At 42.5% G+C, this 15,707-nt stretch overlaps 1 protein-coding gene across 1 annotated transcript; it reads left to right on the top strand.

Annotated features, from left to right (window-relative positions):
- Positions 1-290: 290 nt before the first annotated feature.
- Positions 291-2,347, top strand: LOC117497867 (putative nuclease HARBI1). The gene is made up of 5 exons (XM_034149900.1): positions 291-612; positions 1,286-1,363; positions 1,458-1,573; positions 1,779-1,890; positions 1,977-2,347. The coding sequence occupies exons 1-5, from the start codon at positions 291-293 to the stop codon at positions 2,345-2,347; spliced, it is 999 nt and encodes a 332-aa protein (XP_034005791.1).
- The last annotated feature ends 13,360 nt before the right edge of the window (positions 2,348-15,707 follow it).

Below are 15,707 nucleotides of genomic sequence, written 5' to 3' on the forward strand. Positions count from 1 at the left end.
CAGTACGCTTCTCCGTGTTTGAGATTGGTCGAATGCTCCAAATACCACCCCTTTCATGTGAACGCACACCTAACTAGATAGGACACGGCGGCTTGAGCGATCCACTTGATATCCAGCGTCGTAGTACAGCTTAGCGCCAGCGCGTATGTTTTGGCTTAGGCCAACCGGCTAACTCCAACATATCCAGGTTAGGTTGAACCAGCTTCGTAGTACAGGCCTCTGGTTAGGTTGCAGGCTAAGAGATCAGTCTATAAAAGCTCCGCCTATCGACCAATGAAATCTCTGTGAAAATGACGTCGCCATTTGTGAATGACACTGTGGAGCTTGGAGCTCAGATTGTGAGAGGCACTCTCAGGCGGGAGAGGACATTTAGGGAAAGATTAAACCCTTTGGCTTTCCCTGAAGAGTATTTGTATGAAAGATACAGGTTCTCGTCAGAAGGGCTGACTTATCTGTGTCAGCTCCTCGAGCCATATATTGCTAATGCCACACATCGGAGTTGTGCCCTTACAGTGCCGCAGACTGTATGTATTGCTTTGCGATACTTTGCAACCGGCAGTTTTCTCTATGCTGTGGGGGATGCAGAGAACCTAAGCAAGAATACAGTCTGCAGTGCTATTCATAAAGGCCCTGACACACCAATCTGACAACAAAGAACTGACACAGACCGACCCCGACTGTCGCGTCGCCTCGCGTCTCTGCGGCGTGGCGCACTGGAACACACCGCAAAGACTTCAGCCGACGGCCAAGAAGCACGTACGAACTGCGCATGCGTGAGTGGCAATAACTCTTCTTACTAGCAGGCGGCGGTAGTGTGTATTCGTCATTCAAAAGAGGCAACAACTGGAAGACAGACTGCGTGATACACAGAGAGAAGAAGAACAGACTGCGTGATATAAACAAACAACAAATAGCGTGTGCATTCCATTTTCACTCTACAGCGAGAACCTCATGGGGCTTTCCCGAACCTGTGTCGAGAGCTGGAGTTAAATTAAATCTCAGATTTACCTTCTTAATAGTTTGTTTGGGTCCCTCACTTCCGTTTCGCTTCTCATGCACTGATTCGCTAGCTGAACAGCCAATCAGAGTGATTTCTTTTGCCGACTGCCTTTGGCCGACTTTTCGGTTTTCGCCGAAAAGGCGTCGGGTTGGCTGAAAAGACCCGACGGTGCGGGACACACCAATCAGATTAGGGCGTGTCAACGGTCATCGTCGGCCTGACGCCCACCAACGCCGATAATCGGGTTGGTGTGTCAGGGCCTTAAGGTCGCACATGCTCTGACAGGGCTCGCAGAGTCCTTTGTTGTGTTTCCTGGCACACGTCCCACGCAGACGATCAAAGAGGGATTTTACAGCATGGCAGGTATTGATATGTGATTATATCTTTACAGTGAATGTTGTTCACAGTTCCTATGACGTACACTGTTTTATAATAAATGCAGCCTACTATTTCATAGGGTTTCCCAGGGTGCTTGGCTGTATCGACTGCACACACATACCGATCTCTGCGTCCCTGGGAGATAATGAAGGCGACTATGTGAATCGCAAATCATTCCACAGCCTCAACATTCAGGTAAATCTTGCACATTCACTAGAACACACATTGAAGTCTGGGTGATTAAAGGAACTCACTCATTTAAATATTCACACAGTACATGTTTCACACTTGGACTATCTTTATCTATAACATGGACTCATTGCAAATGAACATTGATGCTACACTGACTATGATGCTCTTATTGTGGAAGTAGGCTTGTTAACCCCAAATGCTTTTGCAGGTCACATGTGACCACAGGTGTGTCATCACCAGCCTTGAGGCAAAGTGGCCTGGGTCAGTCCATGACTCGAGGATCTTCTCAGAGTCATCACTGTGTCACAAACTGGAGCAGGGTATGGCAAGTGTACATTCTTATTGTTGTGTGCTTCTTAAGCTGCCTTTTGTGGTACTTATTGTGGAAATATTCCTTTATCTTCAGGGCTCTTCAGTGGAGTGCTGCTCGGGGACAGGGGTTATGCCTGCCAGCCATTCCTAATGACCCCGTATCCTGACCCTGGTGAAGGGCCACAAACCAGTTTCAATGTGGCCCATGCCAAAACCAGAGTCAGGATAGAAATGACCTTTGGGATACTGAAGGCCAGATTCACCTGCCTGCGGGGGCTCAGAGTGGCCCCTGAAAGAGCATGCCGCATTATAGCGGCCTGTGTTGTGCTGCACAACATTGCCACCATGAGGAAGGAGAGGGCCCCTCCTGCAAACCCCCAACCTCCTGATGTGGTCGACCCCATCACCCTGGACTACCCTACTGGCAGGGCTGTCAGAGATGCAATCGCATTATTATTTGCATAATTAAAAAAATAACACACAGAGAGAGAGGCCTTGGGTGATTTATGTAGGTTTTTATTTTCTCAGCCATTCCTGAAGGAAAAAGAGAAAAAAACATAATTTTGGTTTACTTTTTCTGTAAAGAAAAAAGGAATTTCTCTTTTAGGTATCCTAAAAGATAAAGGTCACCTTATGCACCTTTCATTTGACTTGAAAATAAATGACCGAATGTTACAAAATTACCTGTCTTTCTCTTTCCAATTTGTCCACCTCCAACTCAGATTTTTTGATGAGTAGGGCATTTAGTTGTATAGTTTGGGCATTTATTTGTATAGTTTGGACTAGGGTCCGTTTGTAAAGGGCCCTCACAGAGTCTGCTTCAGCCTGAAACACATATATGTTGCTTTAACATTCAAGCATGGCTCACAGCAAGAAAGCTGACAATTTTAAAGTTGACTATTCTTTTAAATGTAGTTTAATTAATTACTTGTCATGATGAGGGCCTAGATGTGGAGGGCCCAGGCTGCGGGGTAGGAAGAGTTCTTTCTTCTTGCAAATTGAGCAAAGCAAATATCTTTTCAATAGAGAGTAGTTATTTGTCCCATGTGCAGACCACCACCATGTGCAAGTAATCAGAAATAATCAATTAAAGCAACGTGTCCACACCCTCTCTATCTGTGTCAGAGGCAAATTGAAAACTTCATATCATTGGTAACAAAATACTAAAGTGTACCGCCAGAGCGCTCTCCGAGCAGACCGACAGCGTTTCATCATCATCTAGGCCCTCCTGAAAAAAAGAAGAAATGTAAATGGTCTATGTTATCCATATTCAGCGACCATATAGGGCGACATACCAAAGGTTACGTTACCTCTGTGTGAGGTAGTGGCTGATTTGGGGGGGGCAGCAACACCACGTTCTCCCCATCATCTGCAGAACAATAAAATAGGTCTACTTACTCCCACAGAAATAGATATATAATTGTGTTTTATAGCATCCCAGCTGTTTAAAGCTCCCTGACTCTTACCCTGTATAAAAAGGTGGTGGGAGCTGCTTCCACCAGGGTCAGTAGCGACCCCCCCCTTCCACCCCTACCATCAAGGGCCGACCCGCATTTTTGCTGAGGGCCAGCTCCTCGGCAGGGGTGAAATCTGCTGGAGGAGGGCCCCCTCCTGTCTTCCTCTGCTCATTTCTTTGGCTGCAAGAATTGTGAAAAAATGTGACCGCTTTCCTATACAGTTATGAAACAAAGACTAATTGAAGCAATACAAAACGTGTAGTTCTATTTTTAAGATCTCAAAAGAGGGAAACTTGTGTTTCACTCGCATTTGCTTTTAGACCCGCCGGGGTTACATCTGAAAAACGAAAAAAAAAATGTCATGTTCAGCTTGAATTAAAAAGAATTCTATAAATTAAAAGGATTACAAAAATATTAGGCTTAAAGTCCACTTGTGACCCTCGGGCGATGATATTATAATGAAAAAAAGGCTGCCACTCAATGATCAATTTGGTATTTTAATGACTATTTATCCAATAAACTAGAAAATTAATCTGGAAGCGCCGGATTTATTTTTGTACATGACTGCCGTGCATCCAATACACTTTTTAAAGATGTGCAGCTCTGCACGCTTTTGCATATATATATATATATATATATATATATATATATATATATATACGTATTTTACTTAAACATTCACGGAGTCTGCAATCTCCTGCCAACATTGTTGGTGACGTTTGGCAGCCACAAGGGTACTGCTTTTGGCTTTTATGATGTGCTTCACATCTTCGTAGTGGCTCATAATCATTGTCTGCTCCTCGGCCGTGAAATAATTTGCTTGAGGTTTCTCCATGATTCCGATTGGTCGATCGCTCCAAATACCACCCCTTTTATGTGAACGCGCACCTAACTAGATAGGACACGGCTGGCTTGAACGATCCACTTGATAACCCGCATCGTAGGACAGCTTAGCGAGAGCGCGTATGTTTTGGATTAGGCCAACCGGCTAACTCAAACATATCCAGGTTAGGTTGAACCGGCTTCGTAGTACAGGCCTCTGAGCTCCTCCAACAATGCAACATATATAATAACATAAAAAATAGTGCAAAAAGTCTATATACATGTCAATAGAATATGGGATATGTACAAGAACAGAATATGAAATTAAATAATGTAAATTAAGACAAATAAATACGGTTTATTGCGGTTAAAAAGGGTTAGGGTTAGGGTCTGTACGCCGTCTCGTCGCTGTCGGTGATCTGGCATTTGACGATCATGTCATCCGCAAACTTCACGATGGTGTTGGAGCTGTGTGTGGCCACGCAGTGGTGTGTGACAGGGAGTAGAGGAGAGGGCTGAGCACGCAGCCTTGAGGGGCTCCGGTGTTGAGGATCAGGGTGGAGGATGTGATGTTTCCCACCCGCACTGCCTGGGGTCTGCCCGTCAGGAAGTTCAGGATCCAGTCACAGAAGGCCCCGTTGAGCCCGAGGTCACAATGGTGTTGAAAGCTGAACTGTAGTCAATGGACAGCATTCTTACATATGTGTTCCTCTGGTCCAGGTGTGAGAGGGCAGTGTGGATGGTGAGGGCTATGGCGTCGTCTGTGGACCTGTTTGCTCTGTAGGCAAACTGCAGGGGGTCCAGAGAGTCAGGGAGGAAGGAGGTGATGAATGTTTTGACTTCAGGCTTACCTCGGAGGCTGGGGCGAGATTAACCTGAGCAATAAAAGTTAATGGCGACGGGGAAGATAATTAAGTTGTTACAAGCAGTAGCGCTCAGATTGCAAAGTGACTAGACGAACACACATAAAAAACACACTTATATAAAGTCAGGCAACACTAACCAGGCATAGTGCGATGCTGTTTGTTTTGACCTTTTACTCATACTTTATACTATTAAAAACGACGCAGCACGAGCATCGACCCGACGCAGTCCACTATTGCTATCGTTTGCGGTGTAACGGTGATGTCATGACCTGGCACCACTCATGAACTGGGCTATGGAAAAATAACTGATTCCTAAACTGCGAAGAACTGGATCTTGTTTGGTGGGAAAGGGGTATAATTTGTCCATTCATCTTTCCTCCTTGCTTTCTTCATCTTCGTATGTTTCCTATCCAAATCCTCATGTCCCTCTGAATTGTCTTTCAGTCTTCAAATCTTCATCTTTTAAACTCACGTTCTGCCTTTCAGAAAAATGAAAGTCTCTGCCCCTCTTCCTCTCCCTACCTCCTTGTTTGTCTCTCTCCTCCTCCTCACCTCCATCAGGCAGTGATCAGTAACAGTTGTTGTCCCGGAAGGGAAAACAGACGGACGACAGCCTGGTCGCTCGGAGTTAAATGAACACCCAGCTTCACACACTGTCCCCCACCAATAATAGCCGAGGAGGAGAGTACAAGGGAGGGATGAAGATAGAGGAGGAGAGGTCAGCATAAGTGCAGGGAGTAGATTTTTGTCTTCAAAAGAAGTAAATCCTACTTATACTAATTGACAGACAGCACTAGGAGGTTAACCAACAAACACCACACAACTGATGTATGCAAATTAGACGTAGGGATGAGTGAAGGTCGAGGGCGATGGAATAAAAGATGGGATGGGATCGAAAGGTCAATCATGGAAGGTGAGGCTGTTAGGTCTTATTTTGAGGAGCTTGTCACCTGTGTCACGTTTGTTGAAAGGTTTCATTAAAGTTCCTTCAACTACATCTCTGTGATGAGAGAAGGTGAGGAGACAAGGAGAGGGTTTAGGGGGGAGGGGAAGAGGGGGAAGAGTTTAGACACAGCTGTTTAGAGATGGACATTTGGTGTGGAGAGTAGAGACAGTTAGGTATAAAATGGAAATCCTGAATTGTAACCAGAGCTTAGAAATAAAGTTAATTCCGATTTGTTTTAATCATTTCTCACATTGAAGTTTCTACAGTATCTACAACAACAAAAAAGTATATTGTGCTATTGTATTATTTCAAACTGCTGAATTGTTGTGGGAAGTGTTTGGCCATGCTGTTGTTAAGAGGAATCAGCTCAGAATGTGCAGCAGAAAAGGAGACCAGGTTTTCATTAAAAGGGATTATATTGTCTTTCAAGGTTAAAGCAAGCTGTTCCAGGTTTGATATTTTAGTTCTGTCTTTCCAGTTGATTAAAATAGTTTTCTTTGCTACAGTAATTGCAATTAGGATGAAGGGTTGAAGATGTTGTGGGATGTTGAGAGTGCAGAGGGGGATGCCAAGGCTGAGGATCTCTGACTGCCTCCCATGACCCCCGACCAAATCCGGTCCACTAGTGGGCGGAGCCAGAGAACGTGGAAGTGGTTGTCTATTTTTGAGGAGCAGTGTGCACAGGTGTTTCTGTCAGTGAAACCCATATAGTTAATGTTGTGGTTATGTGTAGTCTGTGAAGGACATTGTATTGAATGAGTTAGATTTTTGAGTTACATGACATGACATCAGAAAGGTGTGCCAGTTGTCTGATTTGTGTTTAAGTTTGATGTCCATTTGTGTGTTGGTATTGAAATAGTGAAATAGTGTTGTCACTTTGAGAACATTTTCTGAAAAAGTGCAAGTTTTTCTTCCCATCATTACCCAAAGTATTTACTTTGAGAATTTGCTTTTATGGTAAGGGCACTGCTAGACTAGACAAAATGAACTATTGACATAAACTCATGTCCTGTGGCTAGGGTGACAGGGTGCCAACAAGACACATTTGGGACAAAGAGAAGGTTTGTGTGGGACAATGTTGGACATGTATTGCTTGATTTTGATTTTACTTTAACTATATATATTTATTTGTTGTTCTTTTCTTTTCACTATATCTGTAAAGCGTCTTTGAGCACCTGTAAAAGCGCTAACAAAATAAATCTATTATTATTATTATTATTATTATGTTACCACAATGGTGAGAGTCACTTTAGATGTCCATATAAACTCCATATAACCTTTAAAATTAGACATTTGTATTGAAACAATTAGCATATGAATAAAGGGTTGAATGTAGTAGTAACGGGGGTAGTTAGGACACAATTGCAGCATGCTAGATCGGAGTATGAGTTTGTAAGGACTTTTATTAACCTTGATGCACGTATATAACAAGCAGTTCGCAATGTCCAACAATAAAATCTCCCACGGAAACACTCAGGAGAACTGATGTTGCCTCTCAGTTCAGGGCAGGATAAATCCACAGCAGGAAATAGAGAAAAACTCACAACGGAACACAAACCGGTGAAATGCCTAGCAGCCTCCAGAGCAGGCAAACAGGAACCAGGAAACACACGGGTTGGAATCCAGGTTAGGACAGGAGGCTGAAACAGTCAATGGGGAATCCACATAACAGGTAGCTCCAAAACCCACTTCAAAAATTAACAATTCCATGCGCGATTGAAATAAGTACTATGGCAAATGTCACAAAAGAACTCTCTGGGAATTGCCCTCCACCGGTTTTACATATCATTTCAGGACTCTTGGAAGCAGCCACATCTTTTCTTTATTATAATTTCTATCATATTCGGGCAAAAACTGCTTCCCGGTAGCTTGTGCTTTTTTGTGCCAGTTGGGCATAACGTAGGCAACGAGAATGATGACGGGTTGGCTAGCCCTTGACCCCACCCATGTATGTGTTGAATGATTTACATCTGACACAGTCAACGGTGATAGCCTGCTCTTGTTTTCTACACTGCCATTGGACAAAAGGCAAGTTTTAGAAAAGCAACTGTCAATCCAACCCAGTCTCACATCTAAACGTGTAATAACTACGTTGGTCCACAACTTGGTATTGGTATTTCTACAAAAACGCCTCTGAAATTGTAGGATCCCTACGTTTTTTTTCACCATTCATTTCCAATGGCTGGCGTCTATGTCACGTGATCTTCAACTTTCTCTCCGCAGAAATAAAAAAACATGGCCGACCTTCGTTTTATTTTCGGTAGAAAATGCCTATTTTAAGGTTAGTTTGGCCATTAAAATGCGTTTTGATGTCATTTAATGCGAGAAATATGAGTTGTTATTTCAGATTATGTGGGCAGTGGATGTACATGATCTTTAGTTTGCTAGTTATTACGAAGAATACTCCAGGAAATTGTGTAAATACAACGTTTTCATTGTTACCAAGGTGGTTGCTAGGGACGCTGCTATCGATATTATGTCTGTTATGTTGTGTAACTGTTTAATGGTGTTATCTTTATTGCTACCCCCTTCCCCGTCAATTTATAGTGTTGGTCCACAGCGCAAACGTATTAGTTTAACAAAATCCGCATCTAAAATGGTGGCATAGATACGTTATTTTCCCGTGCAATTCTCCAACCCAGTCTTACATCTCACATCTCACATCTCCCATCGTCATAAACACCGGAAACAGACGTATGCAAGATCCTCAGCTCGGTGATTGGACGGTTTAGCACGTTGGGAAATGGTGTTTATTATCTGAAAACAGGAAGAACTGCCGCCAAAACTGAAAACGTGACGTGGATCATAAATATATCAGCAGTTAAACAACATCTTAGATTTCTTTTCACACAATACGTCTCAGTATCAACACTAATTCGGCTGACTTTTATATTTGATCCAATTGGTAGATAGGCTGTATTTACACCATAACGGTGCACAGCTGATAGAAAGGGACACCTACTGGTTAAAGCACGTTATTGAATTTTATTATTTGTATTATTAGATATTAATAGGATCCCTATAAAGTATATTCATTACTCATTATTCTCTACTAATAGTTAATTAAAGACTGTATATAATGACTATTTTGCACATTCCTTTCAAGATTTCAAGATTTTTTAAGGTTTATTGACATATCATATTATACACAACTACGGTGTAGTTATGCAATGAATGAAAAACTTGGGTCACAGGTTCCTCAACAGTGCATTACAAGACATCTATCAATATGTGTGTATACCTCCACCATTAAACTGTCATATTCTGCAAATGTATTATACTATCTACATACATCTTATACTCCAACTTTGCCCATTTTCGTATTTTGTACATATTTCTTTTACTTTTGCCGTTTTACTTTTAACATGGTTCGCAACATGCTAGCCGACCGCACCTACTCTGCCATACAATATAGCAGAGAGGAACTTTTCCAATTGCGAAACTTCGTGGACAATATTAACCCTCCGACAGACAATGGAGATTCACCATGGCTACCTGTTGCTGTTCTACCTGAGAGACGCAAGAAGAAGACAAAGCGGGGATGCCGGGCCGGGTTGCTGGTCAAACTGAGAAAACGTGAGAATCGGCCCCCTCTTCCGAGTATTCTTCTGGCTAATGTTCAATCCATTGAAAATAAGCTAGATGAACTCAGAAGCCGGATTGCTTTTCAACGGGACATTAAGAACTGTAACGTGTTAATTCTCACTGAGACTTGGCTCAACCCCGCTATCCCGGACTCCGCTATTGTCCCTGACGGATTCTCTATTTTTCGTCAGGACCGGACTGCAAACTCGGGGAAAAGTAAGGGAGGTGGTGTGTGTGTAATGACTAACAACAACTGGTGCTCAGATGTGAAGATTATTTCATCGGACTGTTCCGCACAGCTAGAGCACCTCATGATCTCATGTCGGGCCTTCCATCTGCCGAGGGAATTCACATCTGTTGTGATAACAGCAGTGTATATCCCGCCGCAGCCACTCGCCGACAACAACACGGCACTCGATCAGCTGTTTGGGTTTATTGATAAAACCGAGACTTCACGGCCAGATGCGGCGTTCGTTGTGGCCGGAGATTTCAACACCGCCAACATGAAGAAGGTTTTGCCAAAATATTACCAACACATCAACTTCCCGACGCGCGGGGGAAACATACTGGACCATGTTTATTCCCCTTTCCGGAATGGATATAAGGCTCTCCCTCGCCCTCCCTTCGGCAAATCAGACCATATCTCACTACTGTTGTTGCCTGCTTACAAGCAGAAACTTAAAAGGGACAGACCGATAACAAGGACAGTACAACGATGGAGCGAGGAGTCAGATTCAGCACTGCAGGATTGCTTTGCATCTACGGATTGGAGTGTGTTTGAGGACAATAACATCAACACACACACGGACACTGTCATCTGCTACATTGGGAAATGCATCGATGACGTGGTACCGAAGGTTTCTGTACGGACATTCCCAAATCAAAAGCCCTGGGTAAACGGTGAGGTGCGCGGCAAACTGAAAGCGCGCACTCTCGCGCACACAGCGGGAGATTTGGAGGAGTACAGGAAGTCTAGGTATGATCTCCGGAGAGCAATAAAAAATGCAAAGAGACAGTACAAAGAGAAGGTGGAATCTGACTTCAAAGGCTGTAACACTAGGAATATGTGGGCGGGACTAAGGACAATGACTGACTACAAAGGAGCAGCGGGGGGTGCTGCGGGAGTGTCTGCGTGCGCATCTCTCCCAGATGAGCTAAACAGTTTTTTTGCACGCTTTGAGAGCAGCCAGGCTGTGGAGGTACAGAGGGACCAGGAGCTACACTGCCCTTTTGTTTTAAATAGGGCAGATGTGTGTAAATCCTTTAAAAGGGTTAACCCACACAAGGCTCCTGGACCTGATGGCATCCCTGGCCGTGTTCTCAGGGTGTGTGCAGTTCAGCTGGCAGAGGTGTTCACAGACATCTTCAACAGGTCCCTGCTGCAGTCTGTAGTCCCCACATGTCTTAAACACTCCACCATCATTCCTGTCCCCAAAAAGACAATCATCACCTGCCCCAACGACTACCGCCCAGTAGCACTCACCTCCATCATAATGAAGTGCTTTGAGCGGTTAGTCAAATTATTCATCACCTCCTCCCTCCCTGAATCTCTGGACCCCCTGCAGTTTGCCTACAGAGCAAACAGGTCCACAGACGACGCCATAGCCCTCACCCTCCACACTGCCCTCTCACACCTGGACCCGAAGAACAGGAACACATATGTGAGAATGCTGTTCATTGACTACAGTTCAGCATTCAACACCATTGTGCCCTCCAAGCTGGCCATCAAGCTCAGAGACCTCGGACTCAACAGCGCCCTCTGCGACTGGATCCTGAACTTCCTGACGGGCAGACCCCAGGCAGTGCGGGTGGGAAATATCACATCCTCCACCCTGATTCTCAACACCGGTGCCCCTCAAGGCTGCGTGCTCAGCCCTCTCCTCTACTCCCTGTTCACCCACGACTGCGTGGCCACACACAGCTCCAACACCATCGTGAAGTTTGCTGATGACACGACCGTCATCGGCCAGATCACAGACGATGACGAGACGGCATACAGAGAGGAGGTCGAAAACCTGACATCTTGGTGCCAGGAGAACAACCTCCATCTCAACATCAGCAAAACAAAGGAGCTGATTGTGGACTACAGGAAGCAGCAGGGAGAGGGACACGCCCCCATCGCCATCAATGGGACTACGGTGGAGAGAGTCAAAAGCTTCAGGTTCCTTGGGGTCCACATCACTGAGGACCTGACATGGTCTCTTCACACCACCACCATCACTAAGAAAGCTCGACAGCGGCTCTTCTTCCTCCGCAGGTTGAGGAGGTTCAAAATGGATTCCAGGATACTCTGCAACTTCTACAGGTGCACGATAGAGAGTATCCTCACTGGCAGCATGACGGCCTGGTACGGCAGCTGCACCGACCTCGATCGTAAGGCTTTACAGAGGGTGGTGAAAACTGCACAGCACATCACCAGGACGGAGCTGCCATCCATGGAGGACCTTTACTCCCAGCGGCTCAGGAAGAAATCACTACGGATTATCAAAGACCCCCATCACCCCAGCCACAAACTGTTCTTTCTGTTGCCGTCTGGCAGACGTTACCGCAGCATCCTGGCAAGGACAAGAAGATTCGGAGACAGTTTCTTCCCGCGGGCAGTGAGACTGTTAAAAAATTGAACTGTTGAAACAACTTCAAACATTCAACTGCTACTCAGTAGTATGTATCTAATACCTAATATATATATATCATTCCAATAACTTGTATATAGACTCGTACTGCACTATTCCACATCATAACTTTATTTCATTTTTATAACTATTATTATTTTTGTATTGCTCTTGCTCTTATTGTTATTATGTTATGTTATTATGTTGCATTGTTGGAGAAGCCTGTGACATAAGATTTTCAACTGCATAATTACTCTGTAGCTATGTCAGATTGACAATAAAGAACCTTGAACCTTGATAAGAGTAATACATATGTATAATATCAGTTAAAATAAGTGCTTCAACATAGTTAACATTGCTGGAGGTATAAACACATATTGATAGATGTCTTGTAATGCACTGTTGAGGAACCTGTGACCCAAGTTTTTCATTCATTGCATAACTACACCGTAGTTGTGTATAATATGATATGTCAATAAACCTTAGAAAATCTTGAAATCTTAAAAAGGATGTGCAAAATAGTCATTATATACAGTCTTTAATTAACTATTAGTAGAGAATAACGAGTAATGAATATACTTTATAGGGATCCTATTAATATCTAATAATACAAATAATAAAATTCAATAACGTGCTTTAACCAGTAGGTGTCCCTTTCTATCAGCTGTGCACCGTTATGGTGTAAATACAGCCTATCTACCAATTGGATCAAATATAAAAGTCAGCCGAATTAGTGTTGATACTGCAAGGAGACGTATTGTGTGAAAAGAAATCTAAGATGTTGTTTAACTGCTGATATATTTATGATCCACGTCACGTTTTCAGTTTTGGCGGCAGTTCTTCCTGTTTTCAGATAATAAACACCATTTCCCAACGTGCATTGCGGCTAAACCGTCCAATCACCGAGCTGAGGATCTTGCATACGTCTGTTTCCGGTGTTTATGACGATGTGAGATGTGAGATGTGAGACTGGGTTGGAGAATTGCACGGGAAAATAACGTATCTATGCCACAATTTTAGATGCGGATTTTGTTAAACTAATACGTTTGCGCTGTGGACCAACACTATAAATTGACGGGGAAGGGGGTAGCAATAAAGATAACACCAGTAAACAGTTACACAACATAAAAGACATAATATCGATAGCAGCGTCCCTAGCAACCACCTTGGTAACAATGAAAACGTTGTATTTACACAATTTCCTGAAGTATTCTTCGTAATAACTAGCAAACTAAAGATCATGTACATCCACTGCACACATAATCTGAAATAACAACTCATATTTCTCGCATCAAATGACATCAAAACGCATTTTAATGGCCAAACTAACCTTAAAATAGGCATTTTCTACCGAGAATAAAACGAAGGTCGGTCATGTTTTTTTATTTCTGCGGAGAGAAAGTTGAAGATCACGTGACATAGACGCTAGCCATTGGAAATGAATGGTGAAAAAAAACGTTTTTGTAGAAAGACTACGTCCCAAGTTGTGGACCAACGTAGTTATTACACGTTTAGATGTGAGACTGGGTTGGTCAATCAGATGCGGAACAAGTTACAATATAGCAGTCCAGCACAGAGCAAGACATCTGGTCACCGTAGTCTCGGCAGATACACAGATTCCTTGTGAAGAAAAAACATTGATTTCAAATGCTACTTTTTTCGGTCTGCCATGCCTGAAATTGCCAAAAGATACTGATGGGAGAAAATAAAAGGTAAAGAATATCATCAACTATTCATGTATTTGAGTGCTTTTATGCAAATCCTAATGACTGATTCCTTGGTTAGAATTACACCTTTTACAGACTTGATCCTCTGCAAATTGGAAATAATGAATGCTGAGCTTTAGATGGTGTTTTTTCTTATAGCTCCCAAGTGAATATATGAAGCAATTGAGGAAATAACTCTCAGTTCTGTGCAGATTAACTCCCGCTTTGAACACACAAAACGTTCTGAATGTGTCAGTCTTTAATCTAACCTGTTTTTGTTTTGGTGTTATGCATGTAAATGTACTGCACCTAAGAAATAATAATGGTTGCATTAACTATTCTCAATTAGGTTTATCTGTATAGCCATTTATTTGTGTGTTTCTTCAAGCTAAAGTTAAAGGTGCACTGATAATATATGCAGTACTACAAATATAAACACTGCTGTTTGATAATTTTTGGGCCAGCGGTGTAGAAAGGAAGTATTAAAAAACAGATTTACACCATGAGGCAAAAACAAATGCTCTGCAACCTGCATCTGTAATTTGTTTTTGAAAATACATATCACCATTAAACATACTATTCATATGACTTATTTTCTATCTGCAACTATTATGACTTAAGTCGAGATAACTGTTGGAAAACTATTTGGTTTAGGTAAGGGTAAGTTTGTGTATAAAACACACAAATGCTGTCTGACTCTCGACAGTCCATCATGATCACCCTAAAAAATATAGATATTTGAAATGTTTTTTTAAAACTTCTTGATATTCAGCTGGTAAATAAATAACTACATACAGTGAATTCCGAAATAGTGTTCTTTACCTATTTCAATTAAACATTGATTGAGAAAATAAATAAATGGAAAAACAGTTATCAATCAATCAATTAATTAATTAACCAAAATACTTATCTATTTCAGGGATTCATATATTTTGTGACAGTTGCAACAGATAAGAGCAAAAATAAATAATTGATTATATAAAGATAAATTGATTAAAAATGCATTAAAAGTCCTTGTACACAGCATGTTAAGCATGAATAAGGCAGTTTGTCCTCCACAGCAAAGGGACCCTCTGAAGACTCAGGCTCATTATGAAGCTCGGCCAGTCCGAAAGCCATCCATGGAAACGTTAGTGGCTATATCCTGGTGCAGCCATGACTCCTGGGTAAAGGCGTTAGCTTTTCCATTCCACTGGCCAGAGATCTTCCGTTGCCCATGATGAGAGGGAGGAGACACGTCTCCTTTCCTCCATAAAACTGGATCAGCTCTCCCTCTTCACTTTGGTCTACCCTGCAGCCTCTGTGTCCTTTTCTTAGCAGATTTTAGTCGGGATATCAGCTGCTCTGACTACCATGCCAGCAGGCTTTAGCGTTATCAGCTGTCTCTGGTGTAAACTGTAAAAGAAAATAAACAAAAAACTCTCTCTTCCAAAAAGAGAGGGCACAGCTTAATAAGTTGCTAATAGAAGTAAGATCAAATAAGACAGCTAAAAGTGAAATAGTATAATCTAGCAGCAGAAGCTGCAAAGGGCTGCATGCACGGTTGACACATGCACACTATAACTGATATCTAGAACTGATTTATGTTAAAAGGAGAAACCCAAACTCTGATTATTGTTTTTGTGTAGAGTACAAACTTTGATATTAATTCTATAGCAGTCAATAAAGAAATTCTCTGTATTTAAACTGACTTATTTTTGCCCCAAATCCAACGAGAAACAACCCTTATTGTGCATCATAATTTCAATCAAGGATTTTATGCATTTATAGCTTCTGGTTTTCCCTGCAATAAATATAACAAGTCACTGTGAATGAGAAGACAAAAAAACAA

The sequence above is a fragment of the Trematomus bernacchii genome, unplaced genomic scaffold, assembly GCF_902827165.1.
Source record: "Trematomus bernacchii unplaced genomic scaffold, fTreBer1.1, whole genome shotgun sequence".
Classification (NCBI taxonomy): Eukaryota; Metazoa; Chordata; class Actinopteri; order Perciformes; family Nototheniidae; genus Trematomus; species Trematomus bernacchii.